This window comes from Coenobita brevimanus, chromosome 86, assembly GCF_032717465.1.
Source record: "Coenobita brevimanus isolate Jiangsu-jjx chromosome 86, ASM3271746v2, whole genome shotgun sequence".
Classification (NCBI taxonomy): domain Eukaryota; kingdom Metazoa; phylum Arthropoda; class Malacostraca; order Decapoda; family Coenobitidae; genus Coenobita; species Coenobita brevimanus.
In genome coordinates this window covers 28,865,755-28,890,181 of record NC_137039.1, presented here as the reverse complement: position 1 = coordinate 28,890,181, position 24,427 = coordinate 28,865,755, and the positions used below count along the sequence as shown (strand labels likewise).

Sequence of the window (24,427 nt, the reverse complement as noted above, 5' to 3'; positions counted from 1 at the left end):
TGTGAACAACTGGTCATCCATGCCTTAATGTTTGGACTGAGTAGCATAGCTCCAGGGTTACCCTTGATTTATTTAGAATCATGATTTGCCGTGGTTACATTATGGATTATAATTCTGTGTAACTACACCCATTACTGTAATTTGTTATATCACAAATGCTGTACAGAATCAGTAATGCAATGCATTTCATACCAGTACACATTATTCAACATTCTCAGTATTCACTTGATACAAATGCAGTACATCAAAAAATTGCACCAATCAAAAATATGTCCAGTACTGCTGTATGTCATACCAGGTAACCTCCCATGGCACTCTCTTCACCACCTAAAACAGATCAAATAGACTTATCCTAGATCTCCCCATCCCATGTGAATGTAGGCTACGGGGTTTGGGAGATAATTATTAAAAACATAACACTCCAACTTTTGATACAGTATGGTGTTTCATCATTGCTGAAACTATCTTACAACAATAATTTTTATATTAAGATATTTTTGGCACAAAACCAGATTTTAGATGCTATTATAGTTCATTTAACTCAATGAGCATTTGTCAATACTCTACATAATATGGAACCAAAGATGAGGAGACAATACCATATACAGTACTGTGTAATGTATTATCAGGGTGGCAATGAAGTTGGGCAAATGAGTTTGATATTTCTGTCTTTCATGTATCAAGTACTGTAGCTAAAAATCCCAAAAGGATTTCATTATTTTTTTTATCTATGTTTTTGCTACTTCTGGTACTTTTCTGAATTGATTTCTTACACTTGTTTATGTTTTTTCTTACAGTGCGACATTGCATGGAGGTTCACACTACCTCTTCCTTCTTTCATTTTTACCCACACAGCAATTTAACTTCCTAAAATTATACACACACACACATGAAAAGATAGTACAAATATGCCATTTCAGTTCAGTTTGGTAGGAACTCTCTCTCTCTCTTTCTCGCTGGATTTATCTGAAAATACAAGTAATCAATCTTGCACATACTGTACCTTATCTTACTTTCAATTCAATTTCACACACACCACTAGGGAACTACTTGAAGGCTAATCAATTTCATACAATACCGTACCTCATTTTTCTTTCACTTTCTCACACACCACAATGGAATTACCTAAATTTAATTAATCTTGCACATAATATTTTACTACCTCTGCCAACAAAGACGGAGGAGATTATGTATTCAGTGACTGTCTGTTTGTTTGTCCACATGATATCTCCAAAGTTCTCAGTGAATTTCTATGAAATTTTGTGGAGGGGTTAGCCATGGGCCAAGAAAGAAGGTATAAATTTGGGGCTGATCTGGATCCTGCAATGGCATGGCAGAGGTATTTGCTCTTTGGGTGCTTTCTAATTCTTTTAAATGCAGCCACATTATTACACCACTATGGAACTGCCTGAATGTAATCGATCTCGAGGGATGACGCCCCGCTCTGCTTGAAATCACTGTAGACCCCACCGACAATCTGAAGTGTTGTGGTGGTAATGTCAGAGGTATCCAAGGGAGGGGCATCAGGCATCTCTGCTCCCCGGAAATAAGGCTTGAAGGCACTGAAAGGCAGGGTTACAGTATGCCACTCATTCCTTGGAATCTGGAAGTACAAGAAAATATCCTTTAACTATCTATCTATTTGTCTATCTGTTTGTCTGTCTGTCCATTGCTGGATGCCTTAATCCTGGAGGGGGTGACCAAGAATAAATCACCGCCATGTTACCCTGCCCTTCACCATCAGCCTTAATCCTGGAGGGGGTGACCAAGAATAAATCACTGCCATGTTACCCTGACCTTCACCATCAGCCAGCACTCTCACCTCCATGTTACCATGCCCTTCACCATCAGACAGTACTCTCTCCACCACACCATTCTCATTCATATACAGTGCCCCTCCACCTTATCCTTGCTTCCTTTATCTGCTCTCCCCCTCCACCTTAATTACATACACTCTTCTAGCCAATATCTTGCTCCCCATCTGCTCCCCATGGCCATTTATCCCAGGGTACAGTACTCTGTGTAACACCAGCAAATCTAAATCAACACCACAATGCTCCAGAACCTTCTCACTAACAAGCTCCTTTCAGACAACTCTATTTGATGACATTATTTAATTCAAGTTAACTTTATAATCCATCAACACAGTTGTACAATATGGAAATAGCCTTTTCTTTGATTTATTTGATGCTTAACAAATATGTAAATCTTTACCACTGTGAAAAAAAATGCAAATGATTTGATGACAATATTTCTTGGAATATATCAAAGTGAATACTTGTTAAGTGTATATTATCAAAGTGAATACCTGTAAGTGTATGATACTGTACTGTAGTTACAAAAGGAAAAAACAATCGTAAAGGGAGCTACATATGAGTTTTTTTTTTTTAATCAGATGATTACCCCCTGGGGGTAGGGGGGTTTCAAGAATACTCCCCCAGTATCCCTGCTTGTCGTATGAGGCGACTAAAAGGGTTGGTGGAGGGTTAGTACTCCACCCTGTAAAAAGAACTAACTAAACAAGCGAGCAAAAGCACCTCGGACCAGGACAGACCATATGCTGACGACCAAGGAATGGACAAAGGACATTCTAAGGATAGGAACATGGAATATGAGAGGAGTGAATGATGAAGTGAAAGAGAGAGAGATTGTTCTGGTGCTTGAGGATGCAAGAGTGGATGTATGTGGATTGATTGAAACTGAATGGAAAGGTGAAAGGTGAGAGAATGGGAATATGGTTTAGGAATATGTGTGGGAATAAATGAGAATGAGAGGGCAAGAGAGGGAGTATGTCTGATGATAAGCAAGAAGTGGAAGGAGAATATAAGAGAGTACGGAACAGTGGGTGCAAGGATTGTATGGGTGAGGATGAAAGTAGGTATAAAAGCTTGGGGAATTGTATGTGCGTGTGCCGACAGAGGAACGACTGGCAAGTGTAAAAGATGAGTTTTGGGTGAGTGTAGAAGCATGTATGAATAAGTTTGGGAGAAGCGAGAGAGTGCTTTTGACTGGAGACGTGAATGGTAAGTTGGGATTGTACGAGTGGATGGAGTGGTTGGTTAGTGGCGTTTGCCAGCTGAAGTAGATGGGTATAGTAGTGCTTTGGTGGACATCTGTGCTTGTAAGAGGTTGACAATAGCCAACACCTTCTTCCGGCATAAGATGATACACAGGTATACATGGAGAGTCAAGAGAAGGATGGACGGTGAACTTATTGAACGAAATGGAAAGGATAGATTACGTGTGTGTGGATAAGCAAATGAGAAGACAAGTGTTGGATGCAAGAGTGTGGAGAGGGTTGGGGAATGGAATCTCAGACTATCACTTAGTGATGGCCAAAGTATGGCTGCAAAGAAAATGGGTGAAGAGACAAAGGGGAAGAAAGGAGGAAACAGCTCCTGTGAAAAGAGTAGAGAAATTGCATGAGAGTGAGAAAATAGCAGTGTATAAGATCATAGTGGAAGAATGTTTGGGAAGGTATGAGTTAAGAGCTCATGGAAGGGGTGGAAGAAGTATGCAAGATATTCACGGAAGAGTTAGGTGCAGCATGTGAGGTGGTTTGTGAAGTGAGGAGGAGATGCAGGGGTGTGCAAGGGACAGCTTGGTGGAATGATGAGGTGAATCAAGCTGTGGAACAAAAGAAGAAGGCATACAGTCACTGGCTAGCAAGTATAGGTAGGGAAGAAGATGAGAGAGAGAGAGGTATATGTGAGCAGGAGAATGGAGGTTAAAAGACTGGTGAAGGAGAGAGAAGAGAGTGGATGAAGAGTTTGGGAGGAATCTGAGCATGAAATGGAGGGAGAGTAAAAAAACTGTTTTGGAAGGAGGTAAAGAAAGTAAGACAGTGTGAAAGGGGAATCAGTAGAGGAGTGAAAGATAGGAAAAACTGATTGTTGATGGAGAAGAGAGAATGAGGAGATGGAAGGAGCACTGTGAGGATTTGCTGAATGTAGAGAGTGAGAGATGTGTGAGTATAAGTGGCTGAGGAATGGCTGGGAGAAGAGATGAGAGGAGGGAGAATGAGATCAGTAGGGTGGAAGTAGCTGAAGCAATGAAGAAGATCAAGGTGGGAAAGGCCCCAGGAACTGATGGAGTGTGTGGTGAAATGCTGAAGTATGGGAATGAGATTGTTGTGGTGTGGATATGGAAGTTGTGTAGATTGGCTTGGGAAGAGGGAAGGGTTCCAGAGAGCTGGAAATCGGGTATAATTGTTCCTTTATACAAAGGAAAAGGGGAGAGAGAAATGTGTGGTAACCACAGAGGTATCTGCCTTCTGAGTGTTACTGGAAAAATATATGGTAGAATACTTATTGATAGGGTTAGGCATATAACAGAGGAGCTGGTTGGAGAAGAACACGGGGGATTTAGGAAGGGAAAAGGGTGTGTAGATCAGATACATGTTCCAAGATGTTTAGTGGAGAAGTATCTAGAGAAGGGAAAGAAAGTGTATGCTGCCTTCATGGACCTGGAAAAAGCATATGGCAGAGTAGATAGGCAAGGTATGTGGAAGGTTTTAAGAATATATGGAGTGGATGGGAAATTGTTGAGTGCAATGAAGAGTATGTATGAGGGAGTTAGGGCTACAGTGCAGGTGGATGGTTAGATGAGTGAGTTCTTTGATCTAAATGTGGGACTGAAACAGGGATGTGCGATTCTCCATGGCTGTTTAATATATTCATGGGTGGGGTTGTAAAAGAGGTGCAGGGTAGGGCTGTGGATGTGGGGGTGGCTTTAATGAATGAGGGTGAGGTGTGGAAGATTCCAGTGTTGCTGTTTGCTGATGATACAGTAATATTAAGTGAAGATGAATGGGAGTTGTAAGGTTTGGTGAATGAATTTGGGACAGTGTGTAAGAAGAGGAATCTGAAAGTTAATGTAAACAAGAGTAAAGTTATGGTTTTTGAGAGGTATGAAGGCACAGTGAGGTTGGATGGTGAGGATATGGAGAATGTGAGTGCATTCAAGTACAGTACATGGGTAGAGTGATGAGTAGGGATGGAAGTTTTGGGGATGAAATAATTGAAAGGATACAGCAGGGAAGGAAGGTTGTTGGTTCACTGAAAGCAGTGATGAGAAGGAGGTGAGCATGGAAGTCAAAGAAGTCACTGCATGATAGTATTGTTATCCCTACCCTGACGTATGGAAGTGAGGCATGGACCTTGCTAGAGGGGAACAAGTCAAGAGTGAGAGCAGTGGAAATGAGTTATCTGAGAGGAGCCTGTGGAGTGAATGAAGAAGAGAAAGAACGTTGTGGGGTGGATGTGGATGTGATTGAGAGAATTAGGAGAAATACACTGAGGTGGTTTGGACATTTGGAGAGAATGGAGAATGAAAGACTGACCAAGAGGGTGTATGTAGGTGAAGTGGAGGGAGGGAAAGGGAGGGGGCAATTGAGGATGAGGTGGAGGGATGGAGCTGAGAGGCATATGAGGGAGGGGGGGAGTGAGTTGGGGGGAGGGCAGTCAAATGGTGGGTGAGAAAGACTTGGAGGCGTTTTATCTGCGGCCCCCTTTTGTGGGATTAGGGTGTCAGGCTTTAAATAGATAGATAGATAACTTACTTCTCAGTTTATCCTTGCTACTTCCAAACAACATTATTCAGTTCTGGTGAGTTTTTGAACTGAAGAGGTTAGATACAGTCATTAACCCCTTCACTGCTAAAAGTTCATCATAAGTTGAATAAAACTGTCTAGAGATACATACATACTGAAAGCATCAAGCATCATATAAAAGTATTTACCTCTGGGCTTACCTTTACATACATACTGAAAGCATCAAGCATCGTATAATAGTACTTACCTCTGGAATTATCTTTTCTGCCCCTAGTACAACACATTATAGTCAGTTTATGCAACAGGTCAACTCAGGAACTGTCTCCCTCTGTCTGTATTTCCTGCTTCCTGTGATCTCCAGTCTTTCAAACACATTGTGTCCAGGCATCTCAAAATGATCGGATCTTGAATATGGCTCTCTCATGTATTTTGTTTTTCTCTTGGAAGGAACTGTTATTGCAGGCTCATGGCCTTCGGTTCCTTCTTCCTCGCATTAAAAAAAAAAAAAAAAAAAAGTTATTTTCACTTGTCAACTGGGCCACTTCCACAACTTGTAATACAGTATAATAAATACTAAAGCCCTGTCCAGACGAGCGGGCAATGCCCACGGGCATTGCCCACTCGTCTGGACAGGGCTTAAGTCATGATGGGGTATGCAGCCAGAGCATGTGCCTGGCTCTGGGAGATGGACACCCCTGTCTTGAATAGTCCTTGATCACCCTTAAGCAAGGTGTAGCACCCACCACCTTGTCAGAAGGGTGGTAGGTGGATGGTTACCATCATCTCAGAAGGTACTACTATGGGAATAATGTGGGGCCCAGGTCCAGCAGTTGGCTTTGCACAACACTCCTAGGTAGGAAACTCAACATTTACCAAGTAGTTAAAGTCCAGGCTGAGAGCATACTCTGCACTCATCTCCTATACACAGCTCAACCTCTTTGGGGCTATGCATCCCCATTTTCCCTGCACCTTGCCATGTGGAAGAACCCTGTTCTGACCCTGGTGAGAAGCTGTCTGCCCCAGGCAGGCAACTACTTGCCTTTGGTTTATGGCTGTGCTCAGCATGACAGACCAAACAACTATGTCATGTTTCATTTCAATTAGTTGATAAATGCTCCAACATGCTTGCATGTGTCAGCCTTGGTCACCTAATGGTGGCTTTTCATGCTGCTCGATCTCTGGCAGCCTCTCTATTTGGTCCCTTATTCCTGATGTCACACACTATGACCTTGGCTCAGGTCTTTTTGGTCTCTCTCTTACATCCCTGCCCCCAACGTTCACACTTCTCACTGTCTGCACCCAAGTTTCATCCCCCACCCATCCTCTCTACATACCCAAACCATCTCAATCTACCTCTCCTCATCACAACACCAATATGCTCTAGTCCCATCTTTCCTCTCAACTCTTCAATCACAATCCTAGCCCCCCAGGCCTCACATTCAAGGACACAGTACACATCCATCTAATCATTATCATTTCTGTACATTTGAGCCACTGGACATTTTCTTCCATTACTGCCCAGGTCTCACTACCATACAACATTACACTCCTAACACATGCTGCATACAAAGATCCCTGAGCAGAAGAGGCAACAGCTCCCTGAATTTCTTCCAACCACTCTCACTCTAGCCAGAGCTAGCTCCAGCCCCACCTCCAGCACATATCATGTCTCCCATGTAACAAAACTCTTCCACACACTCACGAGACTCACCAGCAGGATCAATCCAATTATTGTCATCATCATCTAATCCTGTGTTGCCCTATGAGGAGTCGGGGTTTGGCAAGTTGGTCCTTACATTTAGGATGACAGTAACCAGCCTCACTCATCCCTGAGTGGCATTACATGAGCATTAAACTCCAACCACCCCTTGGATATAAACCAGCACTGGCTCAATCTGACTGGAGTGCCTTAACTGCCCACTAAACCACCAGGCACCATAGTTAGGTTATAAGGTTACCACCCAGCATAGTAAATGGTTTCCTGGTGTACAGGAAACCATTTGGCCTGTCACTCAGTGTAGTCACCTGCAGACAGAAGGAAGAGGAATGAAAGAAGGAAAGAAAGACAAAAGAGGAAGGAAGGAAGAAAGGAAAGGACAGTCACCTCAGATCAGTACTACATCGAATGAGTGGATGGTGAGCACCCCCACGTATCCTATCATGCCCAACAATATCCACACACACTCCCTGACACACCACACACATGAAATCAGCATTATCTCACAGCCTACCTTTAATACCACTACATCTCTTATACACCCACGTATCACAAACATGCACAAGATGAAATTACTTCCTACACCCTCGTGGCAAACCACACATGATCACTCTCCCTCTTCCCTGACAGTATGTACCGCCACCAAGCCCTTTGTTTTCTCTGCATTGATTCTCGAGCCCTCATGCCCCGCTTCCTGTGTCTTTCCTCCACCTCCTGTTTATTCTCTGCAATCAGCACCAAATCATGGGCATACAACATCTCCCATGGAAGTCCATTTCTGATGCCACGTGAGAGAGCTTCAAGCACCATGATAAACAATACGGGGCTCAATACTGACCCCTGATGCACACCAACATTCACAGAAAATTCATCACTGAAATCTCCATTCATTCTCACCTGGGTGCGAGCACCCACATACATACATAGCTATAACCACTATAACCAGCCACTCTGGATCCCAAATATTCTCACTGCCCACTTCACCATCTCCCTCGGGACTCGGTCAAAGGCCTTCTTCAAATCAACAAAAGCAAAGTACAGATCCATTTTCTTGCCAACATATTTTTTTTTAAGCTGTTGAATAATGAATATGGCATCAGTGGTCCCTTTGCCTGGCATACACCCAGACTGCACCATATTAATACTGTATTCACTTTTTCTCTAATCATACATCCTGGAACTCTTTCCATTGCTTTCATTATCTAGTCCAGAAGTTTAATGTCTCTGTAATGTCCTCTTTCCGGGGCATCACCCTTTCCCATGTACACATTTACAACTAGAGGCACCCCCAAGGGGCGAATCACACCAGACACGAGCCGATACATATCTAGCAGTGGCTTGGAATATGACCTTGACCTTGACCTACTTTCACCAGTTTCTAACTCATAGATTTTCATCCCTACCACAGACCTGTAAAAATTATATGATGATATCTTGAGTGATTGCAAAGTTTGCGTGGTAACAGACACACAGGCCTTGACCTATTTTCACCAAGTTAGAACTCGTAAGAAACCTTCATCCCTTCTACACACCTGTAAAATTTTGTGATGACATTCTGAGCAGTTGCAAAGTTCTCATGCCAACAGATACACAGATAAGCAGACAAACTGAGAACAATACTCGTACGAGATTTTCATCCCTACTACACACCAGTAAAATTTTGTGATGATATCTTGAGCATTTGCAGAGTTATTGTGGTAACAGACAGGCAGACCTTGACCTGCTTTCACCAATTTCGAACTCATGATCAATTTTTTCCCCCTACTACATGGATATGAATGGAAGAGTAGGCACTGGTCCTGAGGATGACATAATGGGTTGTAATGGAGTACCCAGAGAAAATGAGAATGGGAAGTGACTGAAGGATATGTGTCAGGTAGAGAGGTTGTGCATTTGTAATTCATTTTTCAAACACAAAAATGCACATAAATATACACGGTATAGAGGGAACGGGGATTGTGATGAATGAAGCCTGATTGATTACATGCTCACAGAGAGGTTGGTGCTGGGAATGGTTGCCGATACATGGGCCACGAGAGGATGATGTGGAGGTCTGTCAGATCATATTATGACTGTGGTATGCAAGAGCAAGCTGAGAGGAGTGAGGTGGACCAGGAGAGAAAGGAGCAGTCAGGGAGAAAGACTGAAAGTCGAGAAGCTGAGGATCAGAGAAACGGCAGATGAATACAGGACCAAAGTAAGGGAGGAGTTGGAATCAGTGAATTGGAATGAAATGGATCTGGACAGCCTGTGGAATGCACATAGGGATTGCTTAGTTAGGAATGCTAAAGCAGTGCACAGTGTGGCAAAAGTATCAACAAAGAAGCAAGGTACGGCATGGTGGGATCAAGGGACTGCTTAGGCAGGAATGCTAAGGCTGTGCGTGGTGTAGCAAAATTATCAACAAAGAAGAAAGGTACGGCATGATGGGATGAAGAGGCTAAGAGAGCAGTGGATGAAAAGAGAAAGAAGTGGGTAGAGTGGAAACAGGACAGGGGTTCAATGGAAATAACTAAATATACTGAAAACTAAATATACTGAAAGCATGTAAAGAGACTAGTGAAGAGGAAAAAGGTGGATGTAAATGATGATCTAGAAGAAAAAATGCAAATTACTTTGAAAATAGGAAGTTATTCTGGAAAGAGGTGCAGAAATGTAGAAGTGACAATGGAAAGAAATGCAAAAATGTGAAGGCAGTAAATAGGAAGTTTTTCTGGAAAGGGGTGTGGAAACGTAGAAGTGACAATGGAAAGAAATGCAAAAGTGTGAAGGAAGTGATAGATTATTAACCCATCAGGATGAAGTAAGAACCAGATGGAATGAATATTTTGAAAGCCTGATGAATGGGAGTAAAGAGAGCAGAGCTGCTGCAAACATGACTGGTTTGGGAGGTTTGCAGAGAAGGAATGCAGTGCCAGAAGATGTGACACTGGCACAGGTGAAGAATGCTGTGAACCGGCTGAAAAATGGGAAAGCAGCTGAGGTTGATAAGGTGTATGCAGAGATGATTAAGTGTAGTGGAGATAGCAGAATGAAGTGCTTGTTGGGAGATATGTAAGAAGGCTTGGATGAGTGAAACTGTTCCAGCAGAATGGAAAAAGTGCTTGAAAGGTGTTAAGAATCTTTGTTAAGTTAGAACAAAAGCATTATAACAAACTATCCTCACCTCATAGAAGGCTTCATAGGACACTGCATTGGTGTCATCTCCCTTGTGTCTGAAGTTCACTTTGTATATATAATTCTCCCCCTGACCTCGCACCTTCAGCTCAATCCCAGAATACTGACTCAGATCCCAACCATCATCTGTGGTGAACCCAACAAAACCTGCACCATTTGGCTGGGGGTTGATCAGTGAAAACATGACCGCTCGCTGGAACACTTTTGTTTTCTGAAACCAAGAAGAGATCACTTGAGTCATGATTGTCTGTCTAAGGCCAGACAATTTAAATTCAAGTGTGGGTGGCCACAAACTACAATCTTTTCACACTGTGTTTTGCCCTCATGCTACCCTCTCTCCAGTTTATACTGCCCTCACTCATATACCTCTCCATTCCATTCATCCAACTCGTCCTTGGTCTCCCATTCCTCTCTCCTACTAGGTCACTACCATTGATTCCTTTGCAGTTTTCATTCTCCATTTTCTCCAAAAGGCCACTCATCTTGGGTTACTTCTAAAACTTTCCAGCACATCCACAGACACATACAGTACTCCTTTAATTTTTTATTAATCTGTTTTTTCACATAACTCCACATACAGTACTGTACTCCTCAAAAATAATACACTTTGACTCCTCTCACTCCTTCTAGCTTTATTCTGACAGATTCAAAGTGACAAGATGTAATTTTTCAAAATTCAAGTGATTATTATTATATATATTTTTTTTACAATAACAGAACTGAGGAAGGAAAACCAAAAGAATCAAACACAAAAATCCATACATCTGGAAAAGTTCTCTGGGACAATGCACAGTCTGCCAACCTGCAAGACAAAAGCTCCTTTGGACATGCCTGGCACCCGAACTGTATCAGACGACTCACGCCAGTTGTCCAGTGAGGCAATGGTGCGGAAGTCATACATCATCTCACTGCCTGAGCCACCATTGGACACAGCACTGGAAATGGGCAGACACCTGTAGTTTCCTATCTAGGGCTGACTAGTAAGTATTATTATGTGGATACAAAATGATACTTTATGTTTGTTAATGTTTGGGTATAAAGGCGGCTCTCAAAGTTTATAACAAATTGCAAGAGACAATCAACTTCTACTAAATCTTTTAACAGGCAGCTCAAAGCCTTTCTCATTTTGAGAAGCTAATGTCTTAAGAAAGATGTTATAATCAATAATTACAGTTAAGTTATTGCCACTCCTGTAGATGAAGTTTGTACTGTACAGTGGATGAATAATGTCATAATTCTTGTAAATGTAATGAACCTTTCTCTTTCTGAGAAGCTACTGTCTTAGGTGTTATAATCAATAATGATAGTTTAAAGATTGCTTCTCCCGTAGATGAAGCTTGTATTGTACAGTACAAGCATACCCCAGTTTAACGATGCAATTGGTTAAGTAAAAACTCATCACAAGGCGGGGTATCGTATCTCGGGGTAGATTTAACATGTGAAGTATAGAGGTATGTTTTTGAGCCTTGGAGGAGATTGATTTTCCCTCCCAACCAAGTCTGAAACCCACCCAAATGAGTCCAAAAACAAGTTGCTAGCTAACCTAAACCCCAAATAGCTTTAAAGCAAGCTAAACTAAGCCTAAAAGCAGTTTATAACTCACCTAGACCCAAAAATAAAATCTGAAAATCAACAAAAAGAAGTCTGAAAAAAATCAAACTTAGTAAACTGTACCCCAAAATGACAATGTTTACCCCACCTGTGACTAAAACACATTAATCTAAGTCTAAAAAGAGTTTATAAATCAACCTAAACACAACTGGGGGGGGAAAAAACATCGTTCGGTGGGGTAGGGTGGTATTTCTACCTTCATCGTTATGCCAGGGTATGGTATCTAGGAGTATCGTATCTTGGAGTCTGCCTGTCTGTGAATAATGTCATATTTTTTGTAAATGTAATGATGCAAACATGTTTCATGCACTAATGGATTCCTTTGGAAGAAATGGTCCATATGAAAGACAAAAGACCACATTATTCATCATCACCATCATCATCTAATTCTGTGTTGCCCCAGAAAAAGTGTAGGAGCCCGGGGCTAGATAAGTTGGTCCTGACATTTAAGATGAAAGTGACCAGCCTCACTCATCCCTGAGAGGCATTATGTGAGCAATAAACCCCAACCACTCCTTGGATATAAACTTCTACAGGCTCAATCCGACTGGAGCACCTTAATTACCCATTAAACCACCAGCTGCCATGATCTGGTTATATGGTTACCACTCAGCATAGTACTGTAAATGGTTTTTGTTGTGCAGGAAACCATTTGGCTCGACACTCTGTGCAGTGACCCATATGCAGAAGGAAGAGGAAAGAATGAAGGAAAAAAAGACAGAAGAGGGAGTGTAGAGTCACCCATAGGCATAAAAAAGAGAAAAGAATGAAGGAAAGCAAGACAGAAGAGGATGGAAGGAAAAGAGGAAAGGGCAGTCACCCTAGAGCAGAACTACATCGAGTAAGTGGATTGTAAGTACCCCCACCTACCATTAATTATTATTATTATTATTATAGTGCCTACTTACTTTTGAGCTTGTGTAAGGCAAGCTGCAGTAATGCCCACAGAGGCACCTAACAGGATACGAGCCACACGCATCACTTGAAGCCTACACATCTGAAGGACACAGAGTATAGTAAGAATAATGCACTGCAGTGGTGAATTAACTGTAGCAGTATTAACAGTAGCTCCAGGTTCATCATCCTTTTGGGAGGACTGGGAGGGAGATGAGTAATATTTGTATAAACTGGCAGCTGAGCTACCTGATCATACTGGTGTCACCACATGAAGTGCAATACCATACAATGGTGAAAAACAATCACCATTATCTTTCCAACCCTAATTCCCTCACAGGACCAAAATCAATAGTTACAGCATTTACATAATCAGGTGTGTTTTTTTGACACTGATCAAAGTAGGGTGTCTTATCTATGCCTTTTACATATGTTAACATTTTATTAGGTTAGGTTTTGTTGAGTTTGGTCATTTTACTGCAGATGTGATAAATAGGTGGTGCTTGGAGCTTCATATCCCTCCCCCCTTCCTCCTCCTTATTAACCAAGTACAAAACAGTGTGTTTGCACCAGAAGAACTGTACGAAGACCCTCATAAAAGATGTCAATTCTTATATCGTTTTTGTAATTTGTAAACAAATCCGAATTTGTCTCACACGAACAGGGCACCATGCTGTTATTATTACAAAGACCAGTTCAGTTCAGTTCAGTTGCTTGGCGGAGGCTTTGCCATTGCGAAGTTGCCTCCTCAGTTTTGCTTTACTGTTTGTTTCACAAGATGCCTTACTGGTTTCTTGTTGGTTATTCTGGCCTAACTCTCTTAGTCTTTGGTCCCTTTCCCTCGACACTCAGCATAATCCCTCCTTTTCCTTTATCTCCTTAGTACTGAAGAAAAAATTCTCTACAATGTTATTTTTATTCTCTATATATGGCAGTTGAAAGTCTTGTATTTCCCTCCTTTTTTCTGCCAGTACCTCACATTCTAACAAAAAGTGATATATAGCTTCTTTATCCTTCCCAGTATATCTTCTTTATCCTTCCCAAATAACTCACAATTTCCTTCCCCCATCCAATTTATTTTTCTTTCCCTCAATGGTAGACTTCCACTTCTTGATCTGAACATTATTATTAATGATTGCCTGTTATGATACCAGCTTCCCACCCTAATCTCCATTTTCCTCACCCAGTGTAGTTTTAGATTTTTTTTTCTTTTTTTAACTTCTCCTTCCCATCCCTTTGTGTCCCATTTCCTCACTAAGTCTTTAATAGTCTGTTTCTTCTCAGCACATACTTCATTAAGGTTTGTACTTATTCATCCATCCATCCGTCATCCAATCCTATGTTGCCCCATGAGGAGCGTAGGAGCCTGGGGCTAGGCACTTGGTCCTGACATTAAGATGAGAGTGACCAACCTCACTCATACCTGAGTGGCATTATGTGAGCAATAAACCCCAACTACCCCTTGGATATAAACCTTCACCGGCTCAATCCGACTGGAGCACAATAATTACCCACTAAACCACCAGGCGCCAAAATTTGGTTATATGGTTACCACCCAGCATAGTAAATAGTTTCCTGGTGTACAGGAAACCATTTGGCTTGTCACTCAGTGTAGAGTCACCCATAGGCAGAAGGAAGAGGAAAGAATGAAGGAATGAAAGACAGAAGAGGGAGTGTAAAGTCACCCGTAGGCAGAAAGACGAGGAAAGAATGAAGGAAAGAAAGATAGAAGATGGAAGGAAAGAAGGATGAAGGAGAGGACAGGGTAGACACCCGAGAGCAGCACTACATTGAGTGAGTGGATGGTGAGCGCCCCCACCTACCACTATTCTTTCACATATTCTTCAACCTTTATCCACCATTTACCGTACTCTTTCTATCTTCCCTCATATTTCTTTGTATTTTCTCCTCTCGTGATGCAATTTATGTACTGTACTGCAACTTCCTTAAAATCTTCATGCCAGAACTTCCTATTTCACCTGGCAAAATGCAGAGTGCTGTATATTTTGTACCTTATATTCCTCTATAAACTCCATTTTCTACCTTTTTTAATATCCTTATCTTATCCTCACGGAGTGATATTATATTTGTTCCATACAAAACGGATGGTAAAATGATACTTTTCCATGTGTTACCTGCTAATACTTTATTACAACTTTTCTATATAACTGGGTAGGCCTATATCATATTTGCTGCTTTTTGTGCCTTGTGCAGCATGTCTTTTTTATGTCTCTTAAACAAATTTCTGTTATATTCCACCTTTATTCCTAAATACTTGATATGGTTGCCCATATTTATTCCATTTCTTTCCACTGATTGGTCTTTATATTACAGATTATAAAGCTGCTTGTCTCCTTATTAATCTCCTGGCCACAACTGTCCTCCAACACAGTAACTTAATATTTTCTTCAGATTTCTGGACTGCTTCTACCATACCTTACCTTACCATACAGAACCTTACAGCGATACTGGACAAAGCTCTTGTTATTCCTTTATGTCCAGATCTTCATCATCTCCTGAGTTCAAACTACAGTAATGTGGTGGCTCGGGGTGGCTGTTATTTTCCTCTCAGAATTACAGTAAATGTAATGGCTTGATTTTTCCAAAACCTGTCAGGGAGCTTTTCAAAAGATATCACATTTTTTGCATCAGTCACTTCATTGGGTAAGCTGTTCCACACATCCACAATTCTTGAGCTAAAAGACATCTGCCTCAGTTTTGTTTTACTCCGTTCTTTTGTCAGTTTCTTGTTGGTGGGTTGGCCCTTCACTTCTTTGTAGAGAGAAGTTCGCTTCGGGGTCATACATACCACTTATTATCCTATGTACTGAAATTACGTTTCCCCATATATGCCAGTGCTATCAATCGTTCAGGATAACCGAAAAACTTCATTCCCGGTATCAACTTCAAGGCTCTTCGGAGGACATTTTCCACTGTATTTAAGTCTTTCATCTAGTTTGATGATTACAAATATTGGGCATATTCCAAGTGGAGTCTGACTATTGTTTAAAAAGGTTTTGGAATGCAGGTCTATCTAAAGATACAAAGGATCATATACTGTAATTCCCATTATCCAGTTTGCTTTGTTCACACTTTCGTGTACCGGTATATGCTCTTCGAATGTTAGATTACGATCTGTTATCACTCCCAGAACCTTTCATAACTGACTTTATTTCTATGATGTCATTATTCTGTGTCTTCAGGTAGTAGCTAGTTATTTCTGGTGCTGTATACCTACAGCAGATTTTAAAGTGATTGCATTTCTCAGGGTGAAAGGGGAGAAGACTGTCGTCCAACCAATCTTGGAGTGCACTGAGGTCCTCCTGTAATGCTGTTTGATCTTGGCTTGTCTCAGTCCTTCAGAATATCTTGGTGTCATCTGCAAATAGGTATGTACTTGACTTTACACAGTCTGGTAGGATATTTATAAACAACACAAAAAGAACTGGTCCCAAAACAGCATCTTGTGATATTCTACTCAGAACATTTGCCCAGTTCGAGTTAACTCCTTTGATGTGTACTCTGCTTTCTTCCAGCCAGGAATGATTCAGTCCATTTGTAGACATTTCCTGTAATACCATAGCCAGCTGGTTTTTGCAAAGTCACTTATGTGGGACTTTATCAAATGCTTTCAGGAAATCCATATACAAAACATTCACCTCTCCCTCCACATCTGTTATTCTAGTCCATTCATCGATCACATGCAGCATCTGAAGGACAGTTGACCTACCCACTATGAATCCAAACTGTTTCGGGTATAAAATACCATTTTCCAACACATATTTCATTAATTGCTCTTGGAATATGTTTCATGACTTTGCACACAACACTAATTAAGCTTACAGGCAGATAATTATTGGCTTCTGATTTCTTCCCTTTCTTGAAGATTGCACTGACATTGGCTGATTTCCAGTCGATAGGTAACCTTTCCACAACAAATGATCTATCCATCTGTTGCCAGACGCCTCAATCCATCATACAGAGTGGCCACAAACAAATCACCTCCATGTCACCCTGTCCCCCACCAATTCACTGCCCTGCTCCCAATTCACACCCCCCTCTCTCATATACCTCTCCACATCATCCCTCCATCTCATCCTTGGTCTCCCCTCTCCACCTCACTCATACACTCTCCTCATCAGTCTCTTGCTCTCCATTCTCTCCACATGGTCAACCCACCTCAGTGTGTCTCTCCTAACGCTTCCTATCGCATCCATATCCACACCACAATGCTCCTTCACGTCCTCATTTGTCAGTCTTTCTCTCCCAGTGACTCCACATGCTCCTCGCAAATAACTCATTTCTACTACTCTCAGTCTTGACCTGTGTCCCTCCAACAAGGTCCAAGCTTCACTTCCATATGTTAGAGTTGGTATCACAATACTGTCATACAGTAACTTCTTCACTTCCACGCTCAATTCCCTGTTTCTTATTACTGCTTTCAATGAACCAGCAACCTTTCTTCCTTGTTATACTCTTTCGAGCACTTCACCCAACGTTGTTACTTTCACTATCCTGTAGCTACTCCTCGTTTTTCAAACCTTGGGAGTTCTCTATCTATCTGTCTATTGCCAGACGCCATAATCCCATAAGTTCCAAATATTGGAAATCAATACATTTCATCATATCTACATTTATCGTATCATCTACAGTCTCACTTTCCGATTGTTTTACCCCGTATAGAACAACATTGTTTTCCTTTTCTTCTTGTCTTTATCTTCCTTTATCCTCCCCACTGTTGCCTGACCATATCTCAGGGGCCAAGCTGCGAGGTGACCAAGGTACAGTATTATATTTCATTATATCTGTGTTATCCTGTGATGTATGCATGTATAGACAAGTCCCAGTTAACAAGAAGTTGCTTAACGAGAATTTGCTAATATGAGGTCTTGAAATTTACACCACCACCTGTTTAACCCCTTAACCGCGGGGCGTCACTTTCGTGACGCTTGGGAGCAAGGGATCATACCGCGGGGCGTCGCTTTTGTGATTCTGTGTTATTTTGAATTCACCCGGGCTTTCAAGTGGGGGCTTGTATCATTTATCAGTACTGACAATGTCCAACACTAGTCAGCACTCCTAATCTCATCTGTACTCCCATCCATTGTTGACAATTTAGCCATTTCTCCCCGTTCTTGACTCCCCTCCCTACCCCCCCTCCATTACCCTATCCTCTCGCCTGCCCGGCCATGCTACGCTAAGTAAATCTTCCCTGGAATTTTTCACTGATTTCATCCATTGAAATAAGCCCTATGTCGTATTCTTATACCAAATAATATATACAAGAAAGAAATAAGGTAAGTGAGAGTGCCATACACCTGGAATTGGCTAATTATCACCTGACAACACCTCACGTGCACTCGTTCGCTAATTTTCGCTGTTTTTTTCCCCTTGAAATATGCCATATAATCTATTTTCGTAATAAATATACATGTAAGGAGAGAAGGGAGAAGCCTAAGTGATATTTACATTCACCTGGAACTACCCAATTTATAATGTATTGTCTAGATTTCCTGCCAATCATATCAGTGCTACACAAAGCTGTTTCAAGATTTAACATTGGTAGCTCTGATTATATATCTCCTAAGTAGGCCTCTAATCTATTTTGGTAATAAATATACATGTAAGGAGGGAAGGGAGAAGCCTAAATGATATTTACATTCACCTGGAACTACCAAATTTATAATGTATTGTCTAGATTTCCTGCCAATCATATCAGTGCTAGACTTAGCTGTTTCAAGAAGTAATATTGGTAACTCTGAATAACCCCTAAAGCAGGCCTCTAGGCTGGCTGGCCTGGCCCCTGCGTTATCAGTGTACTCTCATCTTCCGAAGTGAGAGGACGTATGTTTCATCTTGCTGACTTCAAGGCCTTTTTTCACCCCCATGCAAATGGCTCTGTGACCTTTACCCCCTACTAAACCTCGTGTGGAAAGAGGTAAAGGGCTGACAATTGATAAAAGAGTGACTACGATCTTTCTATTGAGTAAAACAGTGCAAGTGGAATTGTAAATAATGTGTAAATAATGTGTAAACAGCAAGTGAAAGTAATGAATGTAAATATACGTGAACAATGGAAAATAGTTTTATAAGTTATTTCAAGTGACAGTGCATAACACAGTGTAAATAAAATAGAAATGTAAATAACGTAAATAAAATAGAGAACGTAAATAGAAATGTAAATGAGTAGTATTATAAGAATACGAGTATATACCCTAGGAGTAATGAAAGTGAAAGTTTCACTCTAGCATGTCTGAATGCTATGAGTTATGAGAGTGAAGATGAAAGTGACATTCACTCTCAATGCCAGTATACAGGACGAGAAAGTGAATGCTACGTATTTTACTGAAAGAAATTGAATCCCTACAGTGACAATAAACTAATACAGTACTACTGAAGGAAACTTATGGATAAAGACTGTAGATATATATAAGTGTTATATAGTAATAGAAATATAAAGTGTGAGGGGTTTTATGAATAATTAATGACAGACTACCATGAGCGAACTAGTGCCAGTGCGACGATCAGACGCGCTCGTAATTTCCATTGCTTTCACAGTGGTTTTTTTTTTGAGTATGGATCCCAAACTACTTGAAAATTGTAGAATAGTGTTTATAGTGTTTGTATCTGGCTGTGGTAATCATATTACGGGTTGTCGGGAAGTGTAAAGTGGAGACTTCGTTACCCTACTTCAGAGGTCTCCACAAGTCCTACGGTAACAGACGAAGGCTCAACAATCATTCCAGGAGAAAGCTGAAGGTATGTGCCATAAGCATATGTAATTTTATTATTCTAGGACTAATAACTGATTTTTGGCAAATATTTTTTGAGAGTCTGTCGGAGCCCAAATAACCCCGCGGCACACGCAAGTCATTGGTAAACAAGCCCGCGGTGTAGGGGTTAACGAGCAGGTAAATTCCCCCCCAAGTCCCAACTTACGAGAATCAAGATGAGGGTCGCGCCACAGCTGTCCATTTTCAAATGCTGTTTTTTGTATTTCATGTGTATTAACCCTTTATTCCTGCTTAAAATTGTCTGTCACAAGTGTTGGTGGTCAGTGGAGGTTATTTGGCTGGTTGTTCACCCCATCCCTATTTTACCTATTATTTATGTTATTCTTCTTATATTGATGCTGTTTTTACATTTCATGTGTACAGTATTACCTTCTTGTATTAACCCCATAGGCCTATTCCAGCTTAAAATGATCAGAAAGTCAGTTTTGGTGGTTTGGGGGGAGGTTTGCTTGGAGGCCTTGCTCCTGAACCCTATTTTTCCCATAAGTTCCTCACTTCATTTAACGAGAATTCGGCTAACGAGCAAAATCCTTGCTCCCCTTTAGCTTGTAGGATCGGGACTCGCCTGTAGTAAATTACAGAAATGATGTATTGTGATGGTAAGATATAACCGAGGAAGAATTAACATGTTTGATTACTGATGTTCTGCAAAATAAGAAGTTAAATGTTTGAGTTTTCTTCTTAGACAAAGAATTATTATTTTTCAGTTTTACAGGATTGATTGGGAATCAGATAGAAACAGAATATCAGGATATAGTAAAACAAACAAAATGTCAAGAATACATCCTGGTAATTTCCCTGTAAAACCCCTTCTGCCTTTGCCACCTGATAAAGGCAGAAATGTGTCTGCTTGGTTACTGTAGTCGCGGTGCGTGACTCTGAGGTTGTTATTATCATGCTTTGGCAACCTGCCATTCAAAAATGCGTCTGATTTCCAGTATAATATGAGACGCGTGTGATTTGTGTATGATATGTACGTGTATAATATATTCGTGCATAATAATATGATTCTTGTATAATCTATCTATCTATCTATTGCCAGACGCCTCAATCCCGTTTGGGGTGGCCACAAACAAATCACCTACAAGTCGCCCTGTCCCCCGCCATTTCACTGCCCTTTTGAATGGTAGGTTGCCAAGGTACGATAATGACAACCTCAGAGACATGCACCGCGACTATAGTTCAATTTATCCTCCAGTCTGACTGCACCTGGCTATCAGCTAAGCTAGAATGGGACTAGAGATGTGGTATTATTCTAGCAGATGCCTTACATCACGTTCATCATTTCTGATAACTAATGCAAATGGATCTCACCAATACAAACAACTTTTACTAAATGCAAAACCGTCACCAAGTACAGTAATATTAATACAACTGACCTGCTATTACAAAGCAGGATTTCTGGGAGTTGAAGGGAGGAGAGGGGAGGAAAGTAGGCTCTGAGCATGATACAAAACAGCCAGTTAGAGCAAAGATACACTCTTACATCAGAATCTTGCACCTGATCATGGCCATTCAGAAGACTAGGTTTGAATGTGCCTTTCCCTACCCCATCTTCAAATTTAGTGTTACAATGGCAACCCTCTGTTAAGGCTGTGGCTCAGTTCCCAGTCGCATTTTCAAGGCTATGTAATGCTCAAAGACAAGGGATACACGCACTTTAGTATTAATCATAGTGAGAAGTTTGTTGATCCACAAAAACCAGGGGTACATACACAAAACATTGAGTGACTGGAGGGATATTAAGGAGTGGATCAAGAAGCTTGGTATAAGGGTCTCCTTTCTTCACCAGTACCTGATATACCTGTTTTTAAGGCAGGCAGAAAACCAAGAAATCCACTTCTCTTGCAAAGAGGCTGCAAAGCATTATCCTCATCGGCATTGGCTAAGGGACTGTGAATTATTAAGAAATAACAATCATTGCATAGGTTAGGTTAGGTATGGTAAGCTCAGGATCAACCATGATTTCCGGGGTACACCTCGTCACCCCCAGCAACCTCCAATTCCACTGTGGCCCAGCTGAAGTACCTGCAACAAAGTGAAGAGTGGCGGTGAAGTCGTGACCTTGCCTCAAGAATTGAGGGAGCAACACCTCCTTGAGGCAGAAATGCTTCAAGGTTAATTCAAGGTAGGTTGGGTTGGGTTAGGTTGGGTTATTCCCCTTGAAACCTTGACTGTTTTGATAGTTTTTGGAGCAATTCATAGGATTCTGTCATAACGTTGGAATGGTCAACCCACCAATCAAACTGCTGCTTCACTATAACTTGTAAACTACACATTTCTGACGGTTGTGAGGGTCAGATCTGAATGAATCACAATAGACTATCAAAGCAGTCTAGGTTTCTTGGAAAAATAACTGAGGCATCTGCCACAAAATTACCAGGGATTTTTGCCAGGTGAAAACAAACTGACTGTTGTCATTATTGATCATGTGCTCACAGGCAGTGGTGATATTTCCAGTTCTATCTATCTATCTATAGCCCGACGCCCTAATCCCGCAAAGGGTGGCCGCAGACAAAATGCCTCCAAGTCACTCTGTCACCCACCATTTGACTGCCCTCCCCCCAACTCACCCCCCCCCTCCCTCATATACCTCTCAACTCCATCCCTCCACCTCATCCTCGGTCTACCCCTCCCTCTCCCTCCCTCCACCTCACCTACATACACCCTCTTAGTCAGTCTTTCATTCTCCATTCTCTCCACATGTCCAAACCACCTCAGTGTATTTCTCCTAATCTTCTCAACCACATCCACATCTACCCCACAACGTTCCTTCACTTCTTCATTCATCAACATGTCCCTCCATGTCACTCCACATGCTCCTCTCAAGTAACTCATTTCCACTGCTCTCACTCTTGACTTGTTCCCCTCTTGCAAGGTCCACGCCTCGCTTCCATACGTCAGGGTAGGGATCACGATACCATCATGCAGTGACTTCTTAACTTCCATACTCACCTCCCTATTTCTCATCACTGCTTGCAGTGAACCAACAACCTTTCTTCCCTGCTGTACCCTTTCACGTACTTCATCCCCCAAAGTTCCATCCTTAATCATCACACAACCCAAGTACTTGAATGCACTCACATTCTCCATATCCTCACCATCCAACCTCACTGCACACTCTGTGACTTCATTCCTCTCAAACTCCATAACTTTACTTTTGTTTACATTAACTTTCAGCTTCCTCCTCCTACACACTGTCCCAAATTCATTCACCAAACCTTGCAACTCCCATTCATCTTCACTCAACAATACTGTATCATCAGCAAACAGCAACACTGGAAGCTTCCAAATCTCACCCTCATTCATTAGGGCCAGCCCCACATCCACTGCCCTACCTTGCACCTCCTTTACAACCCCAGTTAACTGTTGTTTTTTCATGATTTCAGATTACTATACAGTACTTGGGTTGCAGGTGGATGCAGTTCTTTTATGTCAAAGTCAATAGGCTGTTCTCTGTTTCTATGGAGATAGAAATAATAGTAACTAGAGTATCAGTTAAATGGGCCTAGAGTTGTAAAAGGACTAGTTACCAGTGTGAGTGAATATGTTACTGTATTTCCTTATAGTTCAGTCTGAATTTTTGACCTGTCCAGAATTGTTTTAAAAGTTTAAATGAAATAGAAAGTACCGTTAGTACTGTGCAAAAAGACCGCAATTTTATTACTGACCTCCAATAAGCTTCCCCGAGTAATCCTGGGAAATAGTGATAAGGCAGGTTTAAGTTCTCACCCACCTAGTGCAGAGTCACCAGTCGCCTCTGGACCTTATGTAACTGTACATCAAGGTAAAATAAGCCAATGTGAGTCAGTCACCAGTCGCCCCTGGACCTTATGTAAGCAATTGTACATCAAGGTAAAATAAACCAATTCGCCGTCAGGACAAATTATTCTCCGTCTGGACGATCCCCCGTCGTTTATTTACATATCAGTTTATTTAGCAAGTATACTAGAGTTATAAAAGTGATGGTGGTTTATTGCTTTTATAATGTAAAGTGTGGCATCAACTGGTCGGTATTAATGGAAAGAATATAGTTTGAAACTCGAATCAAGTGAACTTTAACTGAATCCTGTAACGTTAGGCTTACATACAAGACATTTATATATTGTACTGTTCATTAAGTGAACCATCGGTAAACAGGATGATGTACATTTTAGGGGGGGGGGGATCAAAGCTGATAAACAAGGGTCCAACTCTGCAGAGATGAAGTAGAAACATTTCCTAATCGGCTTAGCTCTTTATTGTAAAATAAATTCCAACATTGGTTTTGAAAGTTTTGTGTATATTGAGACAACTTGTTACGAAGGAATAAATTCTTGTGTGTAACTGTGGGAGTAAAGAGTTTTCGATCCTTTCATAGACTCAACTGCGATCGTCTTTTCAGTGTAAGTATAGATACTTAGAATAAACAGTAAGAACGGCATGTGGTATAACGTGGAGTGGATACACCGTGGATGGTTGCTTTTTTTTTTTTTTTTTTTTTTTGTATTGTGGAAGATGCAGACACCATTACGTTAGGGTAGGTCATGTATTGTGATTATGTGACTCGGAGAATGGTCGGAAGTAAGTTGTATCCCCTGATCCTGAGTCTGTTTGGGGCCTCGTCGACCGATATCAGTATATCTAATATTGGTAGTACGAGATGAACGCATTGATTTCGGTGTACTGCATTAGAGAAATCTT

The 24,427-nt window shown here is 41.3% G+C and overlaps 1 protein-coding gene and 1 long non-coding RNA gene across 6 annotated transcripts in view; one reads left to right on the top strand and one right to left on the bottom strand.

Moving 5' to 3' along the window:
• Positions 1-762: 762 nt before the first annotated feature.
• On the bottom strand, positions 763-23,560 carry LOC145410807 (uncharacterized). 2 transcript variants are annotated; one of them, XM_080280926.1, is made up of 5 exons: positions 23,416-23,560; positions 12,965-13,053; positions 11,248-11,380; positions 10,435-10,656; positions 763-1,603 (listed from the first exon to the last, which is right to left on the bottom strand). In XM_080280926.1, the coding sequence occupies exons 2-5, from the start codon at positions 13,051-13,053 to the stop codon at positions 1,397-1,399; spliced, it is 651 nt and encodes a 216-aa protein (XP_080137052.1). In that variant the 5' UTR covers positions 23,416-23,560; the 3' UTR covers positions 763-1,396. The 2 variants fall into 2 exon arrangements, with proteins under 2 accessions (XP_080137052.1, XP_080137053.1); XM_080280927.1 differs by lacking the exon at positions 23,416-23,560 and adding an exon at positions 21,124-21,289.
• Positions 12,809-24,427, top strand: part of LOC145410809 (uncharacterized) — a 24,289-nt gene continuing 12,670 nt past the window's right edge. For 2 of the 4 annotated variants that reach the window (XR_013899312.1, XR_013899309.1), the window contains exon 1: positions 24,184-24,263. This is a non-coding gene — a long non-coding RNA (uncharacterized LOC145410809). Of the gene's footprint in view, positions 12,909-16,218; positions 16,340-21,737; positions 21,873-24,183; positions 24,264-24,427 lie in introns of those variants that run through there. The other 2 variants (XR_013899310.1, XR_013899311.1) reach the window with 2 other exon arrangements.

Coding starts and splice junctions, on each gene's coding strand:
- LOC145410807 (XM_080280926.1), bottom strand. CDS start 13,053: ATGTGTAGGCTTCAAGTGATGCGTGTGGCTCGTATCCTGTTAGGTGCC. Junction 11,381..12,964: donor TGCCTTACACAAGCTCAAAA/GTAAGTAGGCAC, acceptor GCCCATTTCCAG/TGCTGTGTCCAATGGTGGCT. Junction 1,604..10,434: donor CCTATGAAGCCTTCTATGAG/GTGAGGATAGTT, acceptor TTGTACTTCCAG/ATTCCAAGGAATGAGTGGCA.